Source organism: Myotis lucifugus, unplaced genomic scaffold (assembly GCF_000147115.1).
Source record: "Myotis lucifugus unplaced genomic scaffold, Myoluc2.0 scaffold_70, whole genome shotgun sequence".
Taxonomy (NCBI): Eukaryota; Metazoa; Chordata; class Mammalia; order Chiroptera; family Vespertilionidae; genus Myotis; species Myotis lucifugus.
The window spans coordinates 3,143,676-3,167,361 of NW_005871118.1; the positions used below are offsets into that span (position 1 = coordinate 3,143,676).

General features: G+C 39.4%; 2 protein-coding genes across 4 annotated transcripts in view; one reads left to right on the top strand and one right to left on the bottom strand.

Moving 5' to 3' along the window:
- Positions 1-3,883: 3,883 nt before the first annotated feature.
- The window catches only part of GMPS (guanine monophosphate synthase), a 51,921-nt gene continuing 32,118 nt past the window's right edge, over positions 3,884-23,686 (bottom strand). For all 3 annotated transcript variants that reach the window (XM_006090326.2, XM_014457174.1, XM_023755167.1), the window contains 9 exons: positions 22,407-22,558; positions 21,734-21,907; positions 19,836-19,941; positions 16,725-16,840; positions 13,129-13,254; positions 9,010-9,125; positions 6,090-6,220; positions 5,045-5,217; positions 3,884-4,006 (listed from right to left, as the gene is read on the bottom strand). In XM_006090326.2, the coding sequence (XP_006090388.1) occupies positions 3,905-4,006; positions 5,045-5,217; positions 6,090-6,220; positions 9,010-9,125; positions 13,129-13,254; positions 16,725-16,840; positions 19,836-19,941; positions 21,734-21,907; positions 22,407-22,558 (1,196 nt within the window). In that variant the 3' untranslated portion in view covers positions 3,884-3,904. The remainder of the gene's footprint in view (positions 4,007-5,044; positions 5,218-6,089; positions 6,221-9,009; positions 9,126-13,128; positions 13,255-16,724; positions 16,841-19,835; positions 19,942-21,733; positions 21,908-22,406; positions 22,559-23,686) is intronic.
- On the top strand, positions 17,368-18,612 carry LOC102438006 (hematopoietically-expressed homeobox protein HHEX-like). The gene is given in 3 exon segments (XM_014457175.2): positions 17,368-17,433; positions 17,435-17,471; positions 17,474-18,612. Coding segments are annotated over 3 exon segments (660 nt in total). The 3' UTR covers positions 18,031-18,612.

The window sequence follows — 23,686 nt, forward strand, 5'->3', positions numbered from 1 at the left end:
TATATATATATATATATATACACACACACATATATATATTCAAAAAGAATAGATTGAGAGAAGCAACCTCAACAGGGGCAACATTTATGTCAGCTGCCTTAAATATCACCAAACATACCTTTTGAGTGTCTGAGCAACAATGCAGTGTTAGACTCAGTTCTGGAGTCTGGTCCCTAGTTCTGAACTAATTTAGCTATGAGATCTTCAACAAGGCAGTATCTATGGCCTTCTCTTCTCATCTATAGGTTTGTCTAAGACTTTAAACCATAACCAGATAGGCCAGGTATATTCCTCATTAACAATTTGTTCCAGTGGAGAGACTTAAAAACTGCCAATGCTTGAGCCCCACCAAGATTCACATTTGAGTTGATGGAGGGGTCTGGGCATGACCCAGACTTAAGTCCTCGGCAGTAGTAATAGGCACCCAGGGTTGAGAACCACTGGCAGAAAGAGTTGGATAGCATACCTGGGCCTCTTCAATATGAAGAACAGGGCTGGGAGCTGGCATTTTGGACTGGGAGAGTACAAACCTCTTGTCATTAAATGAAACACTCAGGAATATAAGAGCCAAGGATGCAACATCACTATTGTCAACACCCTGCAGTGGTGAACTATCCTGAGCTCCTATGCCACCTGTGTGGCTCAGCTACCTCAGTAGGGACAAAAGGAATGCTTTCCGATGGTGAAGGCATCCAACTTGTATTCAGTTTCCAATTATATTAATTTGGGACAATGAACAGAGCCTCCATTGAGGTGTGTCCTCACCAAATTCCAATGAGAATTCAGAAAAGAGGGGGAGAAAGGAGCAGAGTGTAGAATAGTGGAGTAGCATATAAAGGTAGAAAGAAACAGAGGTATAACATTGGGCATGAGTGTCAGAGGAATTTCTGGAAGATACTACTATCTCCAAACACTAATCACTAACCATCAAAAAGAAGATGATTTAACACTTTGGAAGTACATTTATCCCTGATGGTCTATTACACTGGTAACTTCCTGTTAGGCCTTACCACAAAGGCCCATAGAGCATTACTTCTTCAAGGCAGAGAGCTGCAAGCCTGGATTTGAGCTCCAGCTCTGCCAACAATTACCTGTCTACAACTGATTGTGGGAGACTCTTTACTGGTCTCAAAGCAAAAGCATATTCTGCCAACTTTCCCAAAAACACACAATGAAAAGATTGCCAGTGGGTACATGTTGATGGGCATTTTCCAAGTGTCATGATCACAACGGAAGATTCAACTGTTCAAACCCTGCTTACCTATGCCATAGCTTCAAAAAAGGGAGTAACATTTGACTTCACAATGTATTTTTATATTTACCTTTGGGTCATATCTGATGTGGGGAAAAAAATTAAAGGACAGTCCCACCTACCTAATCTGAATGCCTTCATTCTCTTGAGGTTTCATTCAAGGATTTTGGTAGAACAGGCTCTCAGGAGTTAAACCCAAACACAGCAAGAAACAAACTTTTACAATTCTTATTTAGCTACATGCATGCTGCTGCTTCAGGAAGAAGGCAGCAAAAGATGGGTTCTTAAATATTGTATCTGGTTCTTAAATATTCTTTTGTACTTCCCAATCTTATGCTTCCCAAACGATGCTTCCAGTGCCCTGCTACTCTCCTTCTAATAGGTACAAAGAAACAAGGCATATTAGAGAGGTACCCAGGTGAGTGGTGAATAACAGGAATGCCATCATGACCTACCAAGGATCACATTTAATTCTGAAACTCCTTAGGTATCCATTACTAAACTGAGCTTGTTTCCTTAAGTGTAAAATGGGATTATAATCTTAACGTTTCTCAGATGCTCAAATGAAATACTCCGAAGGTATAGAATAATACTGTATGGCACAAAAGTGCTTTGCAGAGGAAGAGAGGGTACAAAGTGTCAGGGAATTTCTGAAATTTTAATTTTTTCTATCATGTCAAGCTGTGCTTTGGAGAAACCATTTTCCAGTATTAAGTAGGACTATATAAGAAGGGGTTTAGTGAATAAATATCAGGAAAACATCAGGCTAAAAAAATTTTAACAATTGTTAACTTCAAAATTTCTCAGAGTTTTGAATGCAATATATACCATGAGTCCCCAAGATGGAAGGACAAGTGAACAGCACTTTCCAAGCTTCCATGACCTAACCCTTTACATGTACTATTCAGGGGAGCATTGTTCCCTTGAATGCACTCTAGGGGCGGGGACACAAAAAAACAACTATTACTACAGATTTCTAATATTTGCTTGAAAACAAAATTATAAGACACTTTTGCTAGAAATTTTTCACATAAACATAAATATTTGTAAGCCCTTTATAGGTTGTCTATTCCAGGTCTAAAGGCCAGATCACTAACGTATCCTCTTTTCAAAGGGCCATTAAGAATAATCCATCATCAGGACAGAGAAGGAACCTTTCAAGTTTTGTAGAAGTCAATGGACTCCTTGGTCTCAAGTAAGGATATCGGTTACAATAGACAGAGTTCTTCCCTCGACGGTCCAGCAACAGTTTTCTTGTCTCTGGGCCAGCCAGAATGAAGACATCTGCCACGCATAATTTTATTAGTCTAACACTGTATCCCATACAAAATTTTATACCTTAATACAGAATTTTGAAAATAAGAGGCAGCAACCTGAGATGTAAATGGTATGAGAAAAATATAGACACCTAAAACTAATATGTTGCATATCAATTATAGTTCAATAAACAAAAGAAGAAAAACATGGTAACATTCTTAAATAGTAACATCAGCTAAAATACTGAGAAATGGTTGTAGAATATACGTCTAATACTGCCTATTTTTATAGTACTTACATAAATGTTACAAAGGATCTGGCAGAAACTGGTGGCAATGGGAACAAGTCTTACACCACTTCTTGAATCTTCTCTTACAGCTGGTAGGATTACAAAGTTTGGCAATTGCGCGCACAAACCAAGACTAGTCAGTCTTCTGGGCAGTGGGTAATGAACCTAACACATGACATCTAAGAGTTCATTTTACAACTCTTCACTAGGTAATAGAAGCTGCGGGCGTGCATTTGTAAGCTGCGGGCATGCACAATGGTCTTCGTGGTCTCAGAGCTTCCCCTCTGACCAAACGAGATTAAAGCCCTCAAACTTGATGCTGCACCAAAGCCAGTCTCTTCTAGGAAGAGAACAGAAACTTCCTATCCAGGCTGCTGTAGTAGGCAATATAAGGCAGGGAGGATAAAGCTCCTTATTAGTGAAAAAGCTACGTGAGCAACACGACATCTATGGGAAACAGGATTTGAAAACATTTTAAACTGAGACCACTCATAGTTTCTTTCTCCCATGGCTGTGGTATCATGAAATTCTAAAGCACTTCTGCAAATTCCTAGTGCTTTTCATCTTAAAGTAGCTTACATTTATAATGCCAGTGTACTGAAAAAGTGGCTGGAACAGTCCACCTATACCTTTATCTGACATGTTCATCACTTCCCCCACCCTTTGGAGAAACGAGGTTATTGACATGGAAACTCAGATTCTCCAACAGGCATACATACTAAGTCACGGGAGTTTTCTAACAGCTCTTAGAAACTGGCAAGGGAACTTGGAAGCCCATTAATACCCCAAACTCACCCACCTCCATACATCTTCATTGACAGACATCAATAGCAACAGTAAGTTTACACATAAAGAACAAGTGAGGGAAAGGCAAATGCAGTGTCAATCTGTCTGAGTGTAGGCAATGATGCGTTGATTATACCCGTACAAACTTCAGTCCCCTTTAGTTATTCCCAACTCAGCCTTCAGGCCATAAATTTTTGCTGTGAAGAATTCAGATGTAATATAGCCGCTCCAGCACTCTTCACAGTACTGCGTGTCAATACTGGGAATGGTCTCTAATTAATTTAAACTGCACACAGTACTTTAGTGAAACAAGAAGTTTATTACTCCCACTCAGTAGTTCCTGGGGGCTTTGATGTTAAGTCATACATAATTCGAGAAATACCAGGAATCTTCTTAATCTCAGTGACCATCTTTAACACCACCTGTTATAAAACAAAGATTACAATTAAAAGAATCCACTGCATGTCCAAAAAACCCAAAGGGCTTGCATTTGCAATTTGAAACTGTAATCTATTTTTACTATTTGCTTCTATGTACATGGGATGGCCTCTGATTAATTTTAGGTAGTGAACCTACTTCCCTCTATAGGTTGAAGTCACTTAAATTCAATACTACTCAAAGTACGGCCCACAGATAGGTGCGAGCCTACGGGTTATGTTTGTCGCAGGTCCACGACAAGTGTTTAGAAACATTCATAGCAATTTCACATTGCTCTGGCATCTAAACATAGTATTTTATGTGTTTAAGCCAATTCTTCACAAATTATCTGTGGCTAAAACAACTCTGAGTCTACCAAGGTGGTGCATAATGCATTATAATAATAACCACTGACAAGTGTACAGGAGGAGAAAGCCTGGTCACTGAACAAAAATTTGGCAAATCTGAGCCTAACAAAAAACAGACTGTAAGCCACATTTCCTAGCCCAGCTGTGCAGCTACAACCAGAGCCTTGCATTAGCTACTGGAGCAGTGGTCCAACTAACAAAACCTCAGTGTGATTTTCATCTTCTAACAAGCAAATGACTCCTTGGTGGAGAGAGAATAGGAGAGGAAGATGGTGATCAAAAATTGAATTGCTGGTAGCAGAACATTAAAGAATTCTTGGGTTTCTGGTCATAATGCCATCAATTCTCATCCTTATTTCCAATAAACTTTTCTTCACTCCTCAGGTTTTCTTCTTTACTTAGAAACTATTATTTGTAAAGTAGAGGTTGGTTGGCAAAATTAAATAGATTAGAGTTGTTTGGTTCCTCTCCATATGGTAATCAGACATCTAGAGGGTTTTAATATATTTAAGGCCTTTTTCTACTACAGTGTACTGAACAATCATGTGGAGATAAAAAGAGCCTGTCTTCTGAACAGAAAACCAAATATCAACATTGTCATAGTCTATTCCACTCGCCATATTATAAAATGTATGAGGCACTGAAAATATACATTAGAAGGAATATATAAATTACCTCTACAGGGATCTCATTGCCAGGTGTTGCAGGTATACCAGTCATGAAATCACTAGTAATAAAGGTTCGAATAACCACAGATCTCTGGCATGAAGGCTGCTTCTGAAGTGGGTCCCGATCAAAATGTAATGGTGTCAAAATCACCGGCATCTGACTGATTTTTCCAGCATAACCTAGAGAAAGGAAGTTAACATAGAGAGCCAATCACCATCCATGGAAAAGCACTGCGACCTAGTTCAATAAAACCCTCCCAGACAATATCTGAAGTCACATACACACACCAGTTAGGACAGCCATTGTGCATTGTTTCCAGCTACTCTCACGGCATTTTAAGTAAACTCAATCACAAATACAAGTAATAAAATTTGACTGTAGTGCTATGATGTAGTGATGACACTATATATGTGTAACATATATATAAAGCCTATTCTTTTAATTCGTGGTAGTTATGGTCTAGAGGAAATACAGTTAGGTTCTTGCAAGCCTCTGGTCACATTTTCATCAACCGATCAGTACATACCTTGTTTTATGTATTTAATATTTATTGCAGATTCATTAACATTGAATTCACGGCCAACAGCACTATAATTCAGGCATGAACAAACCTTACTAACCTACATATTTTCTCTCCGAGGCACATCACAGCCTTCCTGTGCTTAGAAATCTAGACAGCACCTCAGCACTATGCTTGGGGGACATTTTAAACAGTGAAATCACCAACCAAAAGCATGAAAATGCCAAAAATATGCCACTAAATAGCCTACAAAAAGAACATTTGTTTACAGTAGAACTAGAACAAGAAAGCAGAGTACTGCCTTGTTCAACATCAGTTGCAAGTTGGGCAACTCAAATTTTTTGCCACTCTGCACATGTCTGCACACAACCAAAGGGTGGATAAGTTTTTTATGAAGGCAACATCATAGAATTATCCATAAACATGAAAGCACCTAAAAATTAAAAATCTTATTATTCTACTAGAAATCACAATGCCAAGCATCCAAATTTTAGTTAGAGCATGCAGTGATAAGCAACATGAGCAACTTACCGGACTCCCTGAGAATGTTCTGAGCCTCAAAATCAGCTTGGCGTAAAGTACTGAGCACCCCTGTTGTCAAGAAAGTGGGAGTAACATCCGTAGGAGGCTCTTTAACTGGTGGGCCAAATATATAGACAACTCTAGAAGGAGGGAAGAGAAAATTACAGAGAATTACAATTTAGTATGATAAGCAATGCACAAGGAATAACATTCTTTCCATTTATTCTTAGGCCCCTCTCCTACCCACTTCAAATCCCCAAATGGGTTGGTTAGAATATAAAATTATAGAGGGGCCTATGTTCCATGTACCTTCCTCAAAGTGTATTCTCTAGAAGACTAATATCTCAGAATGTGCAAAGATATATGTGATTATCATATTCCTCTTTTCATTTAATGTCTTGAGTTAGAGTGTCCCCAATATATCATATCCAACTGGAACCTGTGGTGAAAATAGGATATTTGCAGATGTAATCAAGTTAAGATAACGTCAGGGTGGCCGTTAATCCAATGACTGGGTGTCTTTCTAAAACCAGAGAAATCTGGGAACGTAACACACACAGACAGAAGAGGGCATGTGAGAATTGAGAGGATTGGCGTTATACTGCCACAAGCCAAGGACTGCCACCAAACACCAGAAACTAGGAAGAGGCAGAAAAGGATCCTCCCCTAGAGCCTTCAGAGAGCATGACCCTGCTGACACCTTGATCTTAGACTTTTAGCCTCCAGAATTGTGAGAGAATGAATAATTTCTTGTTTTAGCTTCTCTGTGGTAATGTGTTCTGGTAGCCCCAGGAAATTAATACTCATAAGCTTGGGGAAACAGTGAGTTGAACAAATATACAGGTTTTTACCACAAAACTTCAGAAATTGTAATATGCTAATATGCACTGGAAACATCCAAGATGAGGCTACAATGAACTTCCCAAACTTATTTGACTACTCAATCTTTTTTTCATTTTGGGCAACACTAATCCCAAGGAAAGATTCTCCTTTCCGCTTTATTAAAAATGTAACCAAAATGGACACCAAAACTTGGTATCCTACTAGTTCCTTCTAAAAGGAATAACTCATAAGTGCTTTCAGTAAATATCTATTTGAAAGATATGAAGATACACCACTGCAGGTGTTAATAAAAGTAGGGTTTGGAACATAGCTTGAGGAAATTAGGCTCAAACAACTCAAGGGGAATCTTACCACTGTTTGGAGGATCTGTTGTACAACCTTCACTCAGGAAAAAAGAGGCAGTCAGGGTAGAGATAGGAGTGCCACCTCGCTTCCCCATCCCAACTCCAGCCAGCAGGCAACTAATTGTCCCTTTCCCTTAGCCCTATCTGGCTTTAGTAAAGAAAATCAATCTCCCTTGGCAATCTCCCATAGTTAAGTTTAGTTATGCTTTTCTTTTCTTCTTAATATATACTTGGAATAAAGCACACAGAAGAAAACAGTAACAGATCAAAACCACCACTACCACCAACTACTTCATTGCCTCCTCCAAAATATACTGTAGCAGGGAAAAAAGTTTTGTCCCAAAGAAAGTAAGACACATTTCTATTTAGCAACATAGTTCCTAGAGCTCATAAACAATCCTTAAAGGAAAAGGCAAGTAGACAAGAGAATGCCACAACTTGATTTTTTTGGTCTAATTTCTTACAAACAAGAGTGATAATAAATGTGCAGGGATAGGTAGAACAGCCAAACTGGAGCAGTCGCTCTCTCTACAAAGATTCCATCTAATGGCAATGGGGGCCGAGGGGAGAGAGAGAGACACCAAAAAATGGGAAACAATTTTAAAATGTATTTCTAATTCCTAAAAAGGAGCTTAGCAAAATCTAAAACTTACAAAGACTCTTTCTTTTAAGGGCTTGTTAGGTTCATATTTTAAAATGTAGTAGGTTTATTGTTGTTGCTTATTTGTTAGACATTTTTTATGGGGGGTAGGAGAGGAAGGGTTGTGCAAGGAGAGAGAAAAACAGAAGAAAGAAAAGACAGGAAGAGAAACCAGCATATAAATGACAGAGACTAAGTTTAAACATGGGTGAGTAACCTCAGCAAAAGAAAAATAGAGGGAGATAAAACTGTAAGAATGTACTAATTGCATAGTAAGAGCAGGGGAGTCAAAATTAGGGAAAGAAAATACTCCATTTGACCTCTAAAGTTTAAGTATTAGCATTATTCAGAAGATGAATTATGAGCCATTACTTTAACCAAAACAATTATCTCCATTCAAAAGAGTTAATTACAATCCTAGCCAGTTTGGTTCAGTGGATAGAGCGTTGGCCCATGAACTGAAGGGTCCCAGGTTAGATTCCAGACAAGGGCATATACCTCTACTGCAGGTCCATCCCTGACCAGGTTGGAGCACATGCGGGAGGCAACCAGTTGATGTGTCTCTCTCACATCGGTGTTTTTCTCTCTGTCTCTCCCACCTCCCTTCCATTCTCTAAAAATCAATGGAAAAATATTCTCAGGTGAGGATTAACAACAACAACAAATTTGGAAGACATGACTTAAAACTGCCTTTTTTAAAGCAGATAAATGCATTGTGTTGAAGAAACAAAACACAAGATATTAAATATCTACTCAATTGTGACCTAAGTAGATATATCTGTATCTACACTTGAGCCTTTTGGTCCTTCAAAAAAACACCTTACCCAGTTGGTGTGGCTCAGTGTTTGAGGGTCAACCCATGAACCAAGAGGTCACCAGTTTGATTCCATCAGGGCACACGTGTCCAGATTTGGGGCTCGATCCCCAATTTGGGGAGTGCAGGAAGAGGCCAACCGATATTTCTCTCTCATTGATGTTTTTATCTCTCTATCCCTCTCCCTTCCTCTCTCTCTAAAGGAATCAATAAAAACATATTAAAAAACAGCAACAACAACTTATCCTTCCATTACACCTTATCCCCTGCTCCCACTGTAGAACAAACCTGTTAATGTTGTGACACATGCGAGGTATAAGCCTAGCCAGGAAAATAAGTGATTCCCAGTCAGGCTCATCTTTACTGGAGATTCCACACACATAACTGTAGGAACGACAATCACCCTGAAAGTAAAAATGCATTCAATAATTTTAATGGTTTTGCAGGTGAGTGGATTAAAAACCTATGGTACATCTACTCAATGGAATACTACACCACTATAAAAAAGAAGAAACTTTTATCATTTGCAACAGAATGGAACTGGAGAGCATTATGCTAAGCCAGTCGGAGAAAAATAAATATCACATGATCTCATCATATGTGGGATATAATGATCGATATAATTTGATTAACAAGAATAGATCCAGAGACAAATGGCCGGGGGTGGGGTTGGGGTGTTTAGAGAGCAACCAAAGGACTTTGTATGCATGCATATTAGCAAAACCAATGGAAAAAGACACTGGGGCTGGGGCAGTGGGTGCTTGCCCGGGGTGGGAATGGCTGGCTGGAGGGGGGAGGGTCAAGCGGGGAAAAAAGAGACATATGTAAAACTTTAGACAATAAAAAAAAATAATGGTTTTGTTGAAGTCAAAAAATGGACCAGAAAACATTTCATGCATGATGACACCATTAATAGTAATCCTTTTTGAAAAGAAACTTGTTTATAAAAGTGTTAGAGGCCCGGTGCATGACATTTGTGCACTGGGGGAGTGGGGACATTCCTCAGCCGGGCCTGCACCCTCCTTTAGCAGTCCGGGAGCCATCAGTCGGACATCCTTAGCGCTGCCACGAAGGCCAGAGAGACTCCCACCACCGTTGCTGCACTCACCAGCCACCAGTCCGGCTTCTGGCTGAGCTGTGCTCCCCCTCTGGGAGTGCACAGACCACCAGGGGGCAGCTCTTGCGTTGAGTGTCTGCCCCCTGGTGGTCAGTGTGTGTGATAGCAACCGGTCGTTCTGCTGTTCAGTCAATTTGCATATTACCCTTTTATTATATAGAGGCTATATGGATACTTCTCTAATGATATAAATAAATCCTAAATTTAAATCTCATATTAAATTCTACCTAAATCAGTTCAGACATAAAGTGTCATGGTAATTTTAAGAATTTATTCAACACATGCCAGAAGCCCATTGGGATCTCATTCTAAGTACCTGCCCAAATGTGGGCAGCCAGCACACTTAACTTGGAAGACAAGATCTGCCCATGTTGATTAGGTGAAAAAAGGATTCTTAAGTCAGATAAAAAATAAAAATGAGCTTAAAAAGTTACTAAAAAACAAGTGAATAAAACTGGTTATAATATTAATTCCCCTTTTCTTTGTCCTGTTTAATCCAAGTAATTTTCTTTTTTTAAAAATCAAATTACACTAAAGAGCAATTTTTAAAGAGTCATTAAACTACCCTAATAACCAGTATACTGAAAAAAATGAGAATTTAGGCTATGTGAATGCTAATTTGACAGTATCTATTAAAGTTTAAGATGTACATGCTTTTGCCCTAGCTGGTTTGGCTCAGTGGATAGAGCATCAGCCTGCGGACTGAAGGGACCCAGGTTCGATTCTAGTCAAAGGCATATGCCCAGATTGCAGCTCGATCCCCAGTAGGGGGCATGCAGGAGGCAGCCGATCAATGATTCTCATCATTAATGTTTCTATCTCTCTCTCTCTCCTTCTCCCTTCCTCTCTGAAATCAATAAAATATATGTCTGTAAATATAGATATATATTAAAAATATAAAAATCATACCCTATATAATAAAACCCTAATATGCAAATTGACCAAACAGCAGAACGACCAGTCGCTATGATGTGCCCTGACCACCAGGGGGCAGATGCTCTATGCAGGAGCTGCCCCTGGTGGTCAGTGCACTCCCACAAGGGGAGCACCGCTTAGCCAAAAGCCAGGCTCACAGCTGGCGAGCGCAGCAGCAATGGCGGGAGCCTCTCCTGCCTCCTCTGCAGGCAGGCAGTAAGAAGCGAGGGGTCCTGGACTGCGAGAGCCCCCGACTGCGAGAGGGTGCAGGCTGGGCTGAGGGACTCCCCCTGCAAGTGCACTAATTTCATGCACCGGGCCTCTAGTAATAAAATAAATGTACATGCTTTTAACCCGGGAAACAGGAAATGAGCTTACAGAAGCACATGAGCAACTGCTTAAAGAAATAAAACATTACTTGCTGAAATGCCTGTAACATTAAAATACTAAAAGCAATTTAAATGCCCATATGTAGAGGAATGATTAAAGTATGATATAACCATATATGGAATACAAGCCAGCAGTTAAGAATAATCTGTAATGGCATGAAAAGTTCATTATGTTCAGTTAAAAAAAGTGCATCTGTAATTCCCTTTATTGTCTTGTTAAAATAACTGTATCTGGAAGAACACATACAACACAACTGGAGAACAACAATAGAAAAAATTACTTTTAAATGTACTGCATTTTGATTTTTTTTCCACAAGTATGGTTTACTTTGGGATTTAGAAAATAAACTTCATTACTACACTAACTGTGAATTAGGACTTTTACTGGGCTTCCAAGGCTCTCCAAAGGCCCAAGAGACCAGAATAAAGTTAAATATCTAACCAAAAAAAGAACTTTCATTTTGATGGAAGAGTAGTGAAACCTAAATAAGCTTCATTTCTTAAAAAGTCACTCATCCAACAAATTCAGGAAAAAGAGTATATTTATTAAGTTTTACATGAATAATCTCTAAAACAGTTCATTTTCTTCCATACATAATTCTACTCTACAAGGCCATTATAAACACATTATCTTAATATCTGACAATCATATCACTAAGCTAAATTATTGACACCTTTTCTGGTTTTCATTTTACTACAAACTCTAACAAAAAAAAAAACCTTCCTTTTTCACTTGAAGAGCATATAAACAAAGGAGAACTTAATATAATCTAACTAGAGACCCAGTGCATGAAATTCGTAAACTTGGGGGGTGGCGGGGTCCCTCAGCCCGCTCCCCCTGGGAAGCAGGCCTAAGCCGTCAGTCAGACATTCTTAGCACTATGCAGAGGCGGGAGAGGCTCCCGCCACCACTGCTGCACTCGCCAGCTGTGAGCCTGGCACTGACCACCATGGGGCAGCTCCTGCATTGAGGGTCTGCCCTCTGGTAGTCAGTGTGCATCATAGAAACCAGTCGTTCCACGGTAAGGCTGAAACCGGCTCTCCAACATCCCCCGAGGGGTCCCAGATTGCAAGAGGGCACAGGCCAGGCTGAGGGACCTCACCGGTGCACAATTGGGGCTGGGGAGGGATGTGGGAAGTTGGCCAGCAGGGGAAGGACCGCAGGAGAGTTCCAGGGTGTGTCTGCTCAGTCCTGATTGGCTGGACTCCAGCAGCAAGCTAACCTACCAGTCGGAGCGTCTTCCCCCTACTGGTCAGTGCACATCATAGCGACTGGCCAACCGGTCGACTGTCTGGCCCCTGGTGGTCAGTGTATGTCATAGCGAGCGGTTGAGCAGCCTTCACATATCATTAGCATATTACACTTTGATTGGTTGAACAGACAACCAGACAACCGGACACTTAGCATATTAGGTTTTTATTATATAGGAATACGAATAGCATTATAAAAGTAAAAACTATATGATCCTCACATGCTTTTACAATTGGAAAGACAGAACAATAAATACACAAATGTCATTTGTACATTATCAAAGCTAAAAGAGAGAAGACATAAAAGAAATAGACCACTAGTTTAAGAAATACACAAGTTGAGAATGAGACCTAAGTGGTGGATAACGTTCATCAGGGGGCCTTCTTGCAATTAAAGACTTCTAAAGCAATAGTACATTTCATACCAAGAAGGATAAATGAGAACATGACCTCTTGGTGACTATCCTTCAAGGCAGAAGCAAGCAAGCAAACCCTAAAGCAAGTCATTCTTTGAATTTTTACTTTTGGTTAGAGATGACAGATGTTCCAAAACTACAAGATCTCAGCCTGAATATTGAGTTCCTATAATCTTGTTCACTCCATAAATATTATATAAAACATTACCTTTTTACATATTTTCATATTTCATTTCCCTAAATCATTCCTATTTGAACAATAATGAAAAGAACATCTGCAGAAAGTTATGTCACAGGGCAATGGATTCACACAACTCACCTGCACACCTACAGTTTTAATTGGCAGCAGAAAGGCATTCAGTGAATGCAGACTTGTAATTTGCATCAGTTTCTCCTGGTCCTCTTCTGTTGTGCAGGCTTTGACTCTTTGTAATAGCGTATGCGGCTGGAAAAAAAACACACACAGATATTTCTTAAGGTTTCAAGAAATAAGGTACTCTTTTGGGATCTATTACTATCTTAGATATCTACATTTACTGCTTTATAGCAATAGATCCTATTGGGCATCTCTCTTTGACTTGTGTGTACTATGCAGTATAAATCCTAACCCTGTTTTTATTCTTTTAGAGTTCCCCTTAAATGTTATCATGCATATTTAACAAGAGAATCTCTCTAACCACTTGGCAAACAATGCAAGCATATTTAATTGCTTTAACTCCAATCAATCCCCTTGTGGGTTTACATGTTATTTTAACTACATATTATTGTAATATTTTAAAAATAAACACCAATAATTATAGATCATTACTTTTATTATATATTCCATGTTTGCTTGAATGTTACCATTTTCTTTACCATTTTTTTTGTTTACCATTTTCCATTTTCTTTTGTTTACCATTTTTTTCTTGCATATCAGACCTTTCTTCTGAGATCCTTTTGCTTCTCCTAAAGTCAGCCCTTTAAAACAGTGGTTCTCAAAAAATAAAATAACAGTGGTTCTCAAGCCTCACTGTACACTCAAATTACTTGGTATAATCAGGTTCTATCTTGGATTAAATAAGAAATTCAAGGAAGAAGGGGTCCAAGCATAGTATACTTCAAAAGCTCCCCCAACCCTGGCCAGTGTGGCTCAGTTGATTAAGTGTTGTTCCATGCAACAAAAGGTCAATAGGATTTGATTCCAGGTCAAGGCACATTCCCAGGTTTCCAGCTGGATCCCCAGTAGGGGGGCATGTAGCAGGAGGCAGCCAGTCCATATTTCTCTCTAAAATTAATAAAAACATACTTAAGCCGAAACCGGTTTGGCTCAGTGGATAGAGCGTCGGCCTGCGGACTGAGGGGTCCCAGGTTCGGTTCCGGTCAAGGGCATGTACCTGGGTTGCAGGCACATCCCCAGTGGGAGATGTGCAGGAGGCAGCTGGTCGATGTTTCTCTCTCATCGATGTTTCTAACTCTCTATCTCTCTCCCTTCCTCTCTGTAAAAAATCAATAAAATATATTTTAAAAAAAAAAACATACTTAAAAAAAAAAAGCCGCCCCAGATGATTCTAATACACAGCCAAGGGGTATGTATACTGCACTGTTGGTAGTAAACTGTGTTTATCTGAAAATGTCTCTATTTTGCCCTACTTTTAGCAGACAGTGTATCTGTTCACTATTGTTCACCATTATTTTCTCTTGGAACTTTGAAGTCTTCTTGCTTTTACTACTGCTTTCTGTATACTAGTCTTTCCTTTGTAGAGTAAAACAACCTTTCCTCTGCAGCTGCTTTGTCTTTGGCAGAATGCAGTTTTGCTAGGTATGCCAACTCGGTATCAAATTCTTTTCATTTATTCCGATAGCAATGTGTTACGTTCTCCTGAATCTGATGCATGGTTTCAAATAGTTTCAACCAGTGTGGAGAAATTCAAATACTTTTGTCTATTACCTCCTTCTGAAAATATGGTAAAGATGACCTTTTCATTCTATCTTAACTTCTATCCTTCTGGATAATTTCTTAACATCTTTCTAAAGCTGTTTAATTTCAGCTATTATTTTCTAAAATTTAATTTTTTAAAAACTGCCCAGTCATTTTTATACTCTTATCATATACCTTATTCCTATTATCTACTGGTTCCTTAATTTTATGTCCTTTATATTATTTCTCTGCTAATCCCAGTATTTGAAGCGTTTGAGGGTTTTCTGCTAGTTTCTACTAACTCGCATTCATGGAGCCCTTTTTCTATAAATATTTTGTAATTTTTTTTTATTGTAAGCTCGTATTTGCTAGAACTGTATCTATGAGAATTCTTTGAGGCCTGCTTGAAGATATTCCAAAGAGTAAATTAATTTACATTGCTTCTTGCCTGACACCTGGAAGCACTACCAACCAAGGTCCACTTTAAATAAGAATTGACTTCTCAGCTTGCAGGTTTTCAGACAACACAGGTTATGAATTTATGCACCAAAACTACAGATGGACTGGAAGACTTATCCATTCATCCTCAATCTGGACCTGAAATAATCCCCCTTGTTTTCTTTTAACAGATATAGAGTATTTTAAAACACCTTTTCAGAAAATAAACAAATGGAACTACATCAAAATAAAAAGCTTCTGCACAGCAAAAGAAACCAACGAAACAACAAGAAAGCCCACTGCATGGGAGAACGTATTTGCCAATGTTATCTCCAATAAGGATTTAATCTCCAACATTTACAGGGAACTCATACAACTTAACAAAAGGAAGATAAACAATCCAATCAAAAAAATGGGCAAAGGACCTAAATAGTACTTTTTGGAAGAGGACATATGGAAGGTCAAAAGACACATGAAAATATGCTCAAAGTCACTAATCATCCAAGAGATGCAAAAATCAAAACAACAATGAGGTACCATCTCACACCTGTCAGAATGGCTATTATCAACAAATCAACAAACGACAAGTGCTGGAGAGGATGCGGAGAAAAAGGAACCCTCATGCACTGCTGGTGGGAATGCAGACTGGTGCAGCCACTGTGGAGAACAGTGGAGTTTCCTCAAAAAGTTAAAAATGGAACTCCTATTCAACCCAGTGATCCCACTTCTAGGAATATATCCCAAGAAACTAGAAACACCAATTAGAAAGGATATATGCACCCCTATGTTCATAGCAGCACAATTTATAATAGCTAAGATTTGGAAACAACCTAAGTGCCCATCAGCAGATGAGTGGATGAAAAAACTGTGGTACATCTACACAATGGAATACTATGCTGCTATAAAATGGAAGGAACTCCTACCATTGCAACAGCATGGATGGACCTGAAGTGCATTATGCTAAGTGAAATAAGCCAGTCGGAGAAAGATAAATATCACATGATCTCACTCATTTATGGAATATAATGAACAACATAAACTGAACAAAAATAGATCCAGAAACAAAGAAATACCGAACAGACCATCAAACCTCAGAGGGAAGAGATCAACCAAAGGACTTGTATGCATGCATATTAGCATAACCAATGGACATGAACCCTGGGGCGGTGGGGGCTTGTCCTTGGGGGTGGGAGTGGCCAGGGAGGGGTGGATGGGGGAAAAAGGAGACATCTATCTATATAAAACCCTAATATGCAAACAGACCAAACGGGGGAACAATCGGTTGCTATGACACTCACTGACCACCAGGGGGCAGACACTCAACACAGGAGCTGCCCCTGGTGGTCAATGCGCCCCACAGGAGAGCGCCGCTCAGCCAGAAGCCGGGCTCATTGCTGGCGAGTGCAGCAGTGGTGACGGGAGCCTCTCCTGCTTCCTCGGCAGTCAGACATCCCCTGAGGGCTCCCGGACTATGAGAGGGCACAGGCCGGGCTGAGGGACCCCCCCTTCCCTCTGCCAAGTGCAAGATTTTCATGCACCGGGCCTCTAGTAATATACTAGTATAAATCCAACATAATTACCTTTTTAACACTTGCAGAGAAATCAGCTACTATTTTCAAAATGTTGTTGGTTTCAGGAAAGTCCTTACAAATGTAAGGTTCTTCAGCACATATTACTCTAATTGCCAGACCAGGACCTAAAGTGAAGAGTAATAATTTAAAAATTATTTTGAAATTTTAATATAAAAATGTCACTACTCCCAAAATATAAAACCCTTCCAAAAATTAATATCCATTTGCTGTGCCACTTCAAGGATTTTTTTTCCAGTTTTACTGACTGGAAAATTTATTATTTTTTATATAGTTGATATATCACCATTGCAAATAGTTTCTATTGTGAGGATCAAATAAGACAGTATTTGTAAAATATGCAGCAAAATGCCTAGCACATACCAGCACTCAAGAAATGTGAACTGGGATAAATGTAGCGCCGCGGCGCGGGCCGGCAGCTCTCCGAGGGGCCGGAGCGCAGCGGAGCCATGCAGTACCCGCACCCGGCCGGGCCGGCCCGCCGCAGGCCCCGGGGGGGGTGCCGCTTTTACGTCCCCACGGCGCGTTGGTTGCAGCCGGGGGAAATCCCACGCTTTTTTAAAATTGGGGGAACCCCCGGGGGCCGGGGGGCCCGGCGGGGGCAACCCCTAACCATAAGGTTACCGTTCCCCAAATGCCGTCCCCCAACTCCTCCTTCACCAGCCTCGTGTCCTCCTACCGCACCCCGGTGTACGAGCCCAGGTGTACGAGCCCACCCCGCCTTCTCGCACCACTTCGCGGCGCGCTGGCCGCCGCGTACGGACCCGGCGGTTTCAAGGGCCCTCTGTACCCCTTTCCGCAGACGGTGAACGACTACACACACGCCCTGCTCCGCCACGACCCCCTGGGCAAACCTCTGCTCTGGAGCCCTTTCTTGCAGAGGCCTCTGCATAAAAGGAAAGGCGGCCAGGTGAGGTTCTCCAACGACCAGACTATCGAGCTGGAGAAGAAGTTTGAGACCCAGAAATACCTCTCCCCGCCTGAGAGGAAGCGTCTGGCCAAAATGTTGCAGCTTAGCGAGAGACAGGTCAAAACCTGGTTTCAGAATCGACGCGCTAAATGGCGAAGACTAAAGCAGGAGAACCCTCAAAGCAATAAAAAAGAGGAACTGGAAAGTTTGGACTATCCCTGCAATCAGAGGCAAGACTTGCCCAGTGAACAGAATAAAGGTGCTTTGGATAGCTCTCAATGTTCGCCTTCCCCTGCCTCCCAAGAAGACCTTGAGTCAGAGATTTCAGAGGATTCTGATCAGGAAGTGGGCATTGAGGGCGATAAAGGCTATTTTAATGCTGGATGATGATCACTGACATCGGCACATTCAGAAAACTGGACTTGGGAATAATATTTGCAACAGGAAATCTCTATAGACAACTGGAAAACTATATGGGAAAGGAAGTTAGTTTGCTGGTATTCTGGAAACCGAAAATATTTGGTACACTGGCTAAATAACAAACTCACATTGAAACCTTAATTTTGACTTAAGAAACAGTTTATATATTGATTTTAGGTTGTACGATAAGGGGACTTTTCACTGGTTCAATTTACCCCCTTTTAAAAAAGTAATTTCTTTTCCTATTTATAAAAGGCAATTTTGAACATTTTGGTTGAATTTTTAAGTTATAACTTTAAAGATTTTAATGGGATCTTTTTGAATAACTTTTCTATAATCTGTATCTCATCCCACTGAATGGAAAACCAAAGGGTACCCCAAACTCAGAGGTATGCCTTGGAAAGGGGGCCCGCATTTCGGGCAGCCTTGGAATATTTTAAAAGGAAACATTCTTTACTTTTATATTACATTCTTACACTGCTGCTTAAATCCGAAAGCAGCTCAGAGCTCATCTCCGGGATGTGCCTGCCTTTTGTTAGAGAGAGATAGTTGATAATCTTTTTTTTTTTTTTTAAATATATTTTATTGACTTTTTACAGAGAGGAAGGGAGAGGGATAGAGAGTTAGAAACATTGATGAGAGAGAAACATCAATCAGCTGCCTCCTGCACACTCCCCACTGGGGATGTGCCCGCAACCAAGGTACAGGCCCTTGACCGGAATCGAACCCGGGACCCTTCAGTCCGCAGGCCGACGCTCTATCCACTGAGCCAAACCGGCCAGGGCGATAGTTGATAATCTTAAATGCTTGTTTTGCACTATCACTTAGTACCTGTTTGACTAAGGTGTTAAGGATAGGACTGTCCAATTCAGGCAGAAAAACTGACTCATTGGTGACTGAAATTAAGCACAGGAACTAGAAATAGCAGGTTAATTAAGTGTAAGTAGATTGTAGATAATTGTGTTTTACATCAACCAGTGTTTATAATGTGTATATGTATATATATAATTGTTCACTGTAAAAAACATGGCCAAAATATTTGTGTGTGTGTGTTTTTTAATGAGTAACCTGCCTATAAAATAAATCTGTCGGTGAGAAAGGAAAAAAAAAAAGAAATGTGAACTATTACTTTTTTTAAATTTCATTAAACCATTTATTCAACTTATCACCAAATACTGAGAGCTAGAAACTGAAGTACAAATCTAGCCCAAATTCAAGAACTCATTTAAAAAGATTCTCAATCCCAACTTTAAACAAATATCACCTCTGTTTTTCTATATGACAAAATAACTATTTCATCTATTTTTTATTTGCTCATAAATTAGTTACATATGGCCTGTGCAAAGAAGTGGTTCAGCCATTCAGATAAATGAGCCATGGCAAAAGGATTTCAGAGAACGAAGTTTTAACCCTGTCTTCCATCATGGTATCATAGAAAGAATATACAAAATCCCAGCTCTGACACCGATAATTGTGTGGCAATGTTATTAAAATACTTCGATGCCTTGGTTTTCTCATCTGATGGCAAAATGATATGTCATCATACAATTTTGGTATGGTATATTTAAATATAAATACAATGGAACATAACTACTTAATAAAATGAAGTATGTACACTAGACACTAAAAAAATGTTTATTCCCTACACACCCTTTTCTTTCTCTCAAGTTACATTTTCCTTGTGATAACAAATTCTTTCAAAATTGTCTGAATTGATTTTTCTTCAACAGGAAGGTCTAAGAACAAATCAAACAATTCAATTTTAATTTTACCTGGAAATGGATGCCTGGAAACTAACTCTTCTGGAAGTCCGAGTTCTCTGCCTAAAACTCTCACTTCATCTTTATGAAAATCTTTCAGAGGTTCTATTACTTTTCCCTATATAAGGGGGAAAAAACAATTAGTACAAATTAGTAACCAAAATCACATGGAAACAAAGGGTAATAAATTATTGGCTTTCCCTATTGTCTTTTACCTCAGATTTAAAAATCAGTTTTTAAAACTTCGTTTCCTCCTGTATGCTTATAGGCATTAGATAAACATTTCAGTGATCTTATTTCTCTTTGAAACACATTTTAAATATAAACCTTTTAAATATAAATAAATCAAAGCAAACCTTCCCTTATCTCTGATATAGTTTTTGTTAGAATACAAGGCAAATTAAATATATACTAGTGTTTCAAAATAAAACTCTCCAAATGATGCCATCAAGAAAGTGAAAAGACAACACAGAAGACAAATCATGTATCTTACAAAAGACTTGTAACTAGAATATATAAAGAACACTTACAATTCAATGAAAAGATAAACAAACCAATTTAAAAAGGGGTAAAATATCTGAATTGATATTTCTCCAAAGAAAATATACAAATAGCCAATAAGCACACGAAAAGGTATTTAGCATCATTAGCTATTAGGGAAATACAAAACAAAACTATAATGCGTTACCACTACACACTAAGATGCACAAAATAAAGAGACATAATTCACAGCCTTATGATAGCTACTATCAAAACAACAGAAAATAACAAGTGTTGGCAAGGTGTAGAGAAATTAGAACTCTTGGCATTGTTAATGGGAATGTAAGATGGTGTAACCACTATGAAAACACGAAGGAAACCTCAAAATATTAAAAATAGAACTACATGATCTTGCCCAGACAGAGTGGCTCGGTTGGTTGACCAATGTCCCATGCACCAAGAGTTCACCAGTTTGATTCCCAGTCAGGGCACATGCCTAGGTTGCAAGCTCGATCCCCACTTGGGAGCATGCAGGAGAGCAGCCGATCAATGTTTCTCTCTCTCTCTCTCTCTCTCTCTCTCTCTCTCTCTCTCTCTCCCCCCCCCCTCCCTCCCTCCCTCTTTTTTTTTCCAAAAAATATTAATGAAACATTTAAAAAAAAAATTACATGATCTAGCAATTCCACTTCTTAGTATATATCCAAAAGAATTGAAAGCAGGGTCTATAAGAGATATGTGCAAACCCAGATTCATAGTATAATTTACAATAGCCAAAAGTGGAAGTAACCAAAATGTCCACTGACAGATCAATGGATAAACAAAATGTAAATATAAAATGTGAATATTATTCAGCCTTAAAAAGGACATCTTAACATGGATTAACCTTGAGGACCTACGGTAAGTGAAATAAGCTAGTCACAAAATGATTTTACTTATATAAGCTATCTGAAGTAGTGAAATTCACTGAAACAAAGTAGAATGGTGGTTATCAGGGGTTAGGGCAGTGATGGCGAGCCTATGACATGCGTGTCAGAGGTGACACTCGAACTCATTTTTTTGGTTGATTTTTCTTTGTTAAATGGCATTTAAATATATAAAATAAATATCAAAAATATAAATCTTTTTTATACTATAGTTGCAAATATCAAAAAATGTCTATATGTGACACGGCACCAGAGTTAAGTTAGGGTTTTTCAAAATGCTGACACACCGAGCTCAAAAGGTTCGCCATCACTGGGTTAGGGAGAAGGAGAAAACAGCAGCTGTTGTTCAATAGGTATAGAGCATTTCAGTTTTGCAACATGGAAAATTATAGAAATCTGTTTCACAACAATGCAAATACACCTAACACTACCGAACTGTACACTTAAAAATGGTTAAGGGGGGAGGAAAGAGGCTTTATGGGAAAGTTTGCGTAAGTTTTTACCTACCTCTTCTCTCAACTTTCTGATAAGCTCTGTGTCATTGTGATGGGTCTTGATGAGTTCAGCTTTGCCACTTGCAACAAGGGATGCACTTTCAATTAGATCAGGCCGTAAAGTACCTTGGGCAAGGAAAACCTCCTCAGGTTTCAGGTTCATTTCTCCAATTACTTCATTGGCAATCTATAACCAACAGGAGTAAAAGAGCCTTTTAAAGGATGACTCTTTTAAAAAGACAGCAAAATTTTATACTTTCAGCTAAATTTCTCAAAGTCCTTGGGCAATACTGACAGGATGAAATCTACCAACTCCTAAAATAAACTCCTTTAACAACATATGTTCTTTAAAGAACCTGCTTTAACATGATTCAAAAAGGTATGCAAACATTCCCCCTATTCAAAAGCTAAAAACCAGTCACTGAAATACTGAAAGTCTAATATCAATTGAAAATACCTATTCTTAAAATAGTTAAATCAAATCAATAGCAAAACATAAGTATACATGTTTTTAAAATATAAAACAATTTATACTATTGGTCTATATAGTAGTAATATACAGTAAAATTCTTATCCAAAAATAAAATAAAAATTAGCAAATTTGGTTATTTGATATAATGGCAAGAAAAAACAAATACTAAAATTCACCTTGAAAACACTACACATTGAGGATATTAAAAAGGTACCTTAACAAAAGTATCCCCAATGATTTTTCTTTTCTCCTCAGGACTTGTTGTCATATTTAACGTTTTGCTGATTCTTTTTCGTGGAGTTCTATCTTCATCTGATATTGGTAGAGTTGTTGTTCCATTGTAGAAAGAATGAGCAGCATTTATCACTGGGTGAGGGAGCAGAAACATGTTTTAATCTTTTTTAAAAAGATTTTTAAATATCATACTAACAAATCAAACTACAGAAATAAAAGCAAAATGGGTCCTTTTATCTCCCATTAATTTGCCTACATATTCCAGAACAATCAATAAACCATGATTAATAGAGTCTAGACCAGCCGTGGGCAAACTACGGCCCGCGGGCCGGATCCGGCCCGTTTGAAATGAATAAAACTTTTTTTTTTTTTTTAAAAAAAAGACCGTACCCTTTTATGTAATGATGTTTACTTTGAATTTATATTAGTTCACACAAACACTCCATCCATGCTTTTGTTCCTGCCCTCCGGTCCAGTTTAAGAACCCACTGTGGCCCTCGAGTCAAAAAGTTTGCCCACCCCTGGTCTAGACAGATGCACTCATTAATTTTGTTTTGTGAACCCCGTGACATTTAATGATCTAGGCCAGTGGTCAGCAAACTGCGGCTCAGCAAACCGGGGCTCTCGAGCCACATGCGGCTCTTTGGCCCCTTGAGTGTGGCCCTTCCACAAAATACCGACTTCTGCGCATGGGCCACGAAGTTTCAATCGCACTGTACGTGCGCGTCCGCACGTGGCATTTTGTGGAAGAGCCATATTCAAGGGGTCAAAAAGCCGCATGTGGCTCACGAGCCACAGTTTGCCGACCACGGATCTATGCTCATGATAGCATAAATTATGCTGGTTGTTTTTCCCCTACTCAGTGCGCCACCAGAACAACAGGCAAAAGTAACAGCAGAAAATCATGGCTCCAAGGAAATTAAAAGCAATGGTTCATGTACAGTGATCTTAAGTTCTCAGAACTACATAGACTAGTCTCTTGAAAAACTGATGTTTATGAACATACGTTTAGTGATCCTTGACTGTCCACTTATATTTAAGAACAAGGTATTTAAAAACTGACTAAGATCTCTATCTATATATATAAAAGCCTAAGCGACCAAATGACTGGTCAACCCGTCGCTCTGACGCGCACTAACCACCAGTGGGCAGACGCTCAACGCAGGAGCTGACCCCTGGTGGTCACTGTGCTCCCACAGCAGGAGAGCCACTCAGTTGACTGACGGGTGCCAAATGCAGAGCTCACAGCTGGCGAGCGCT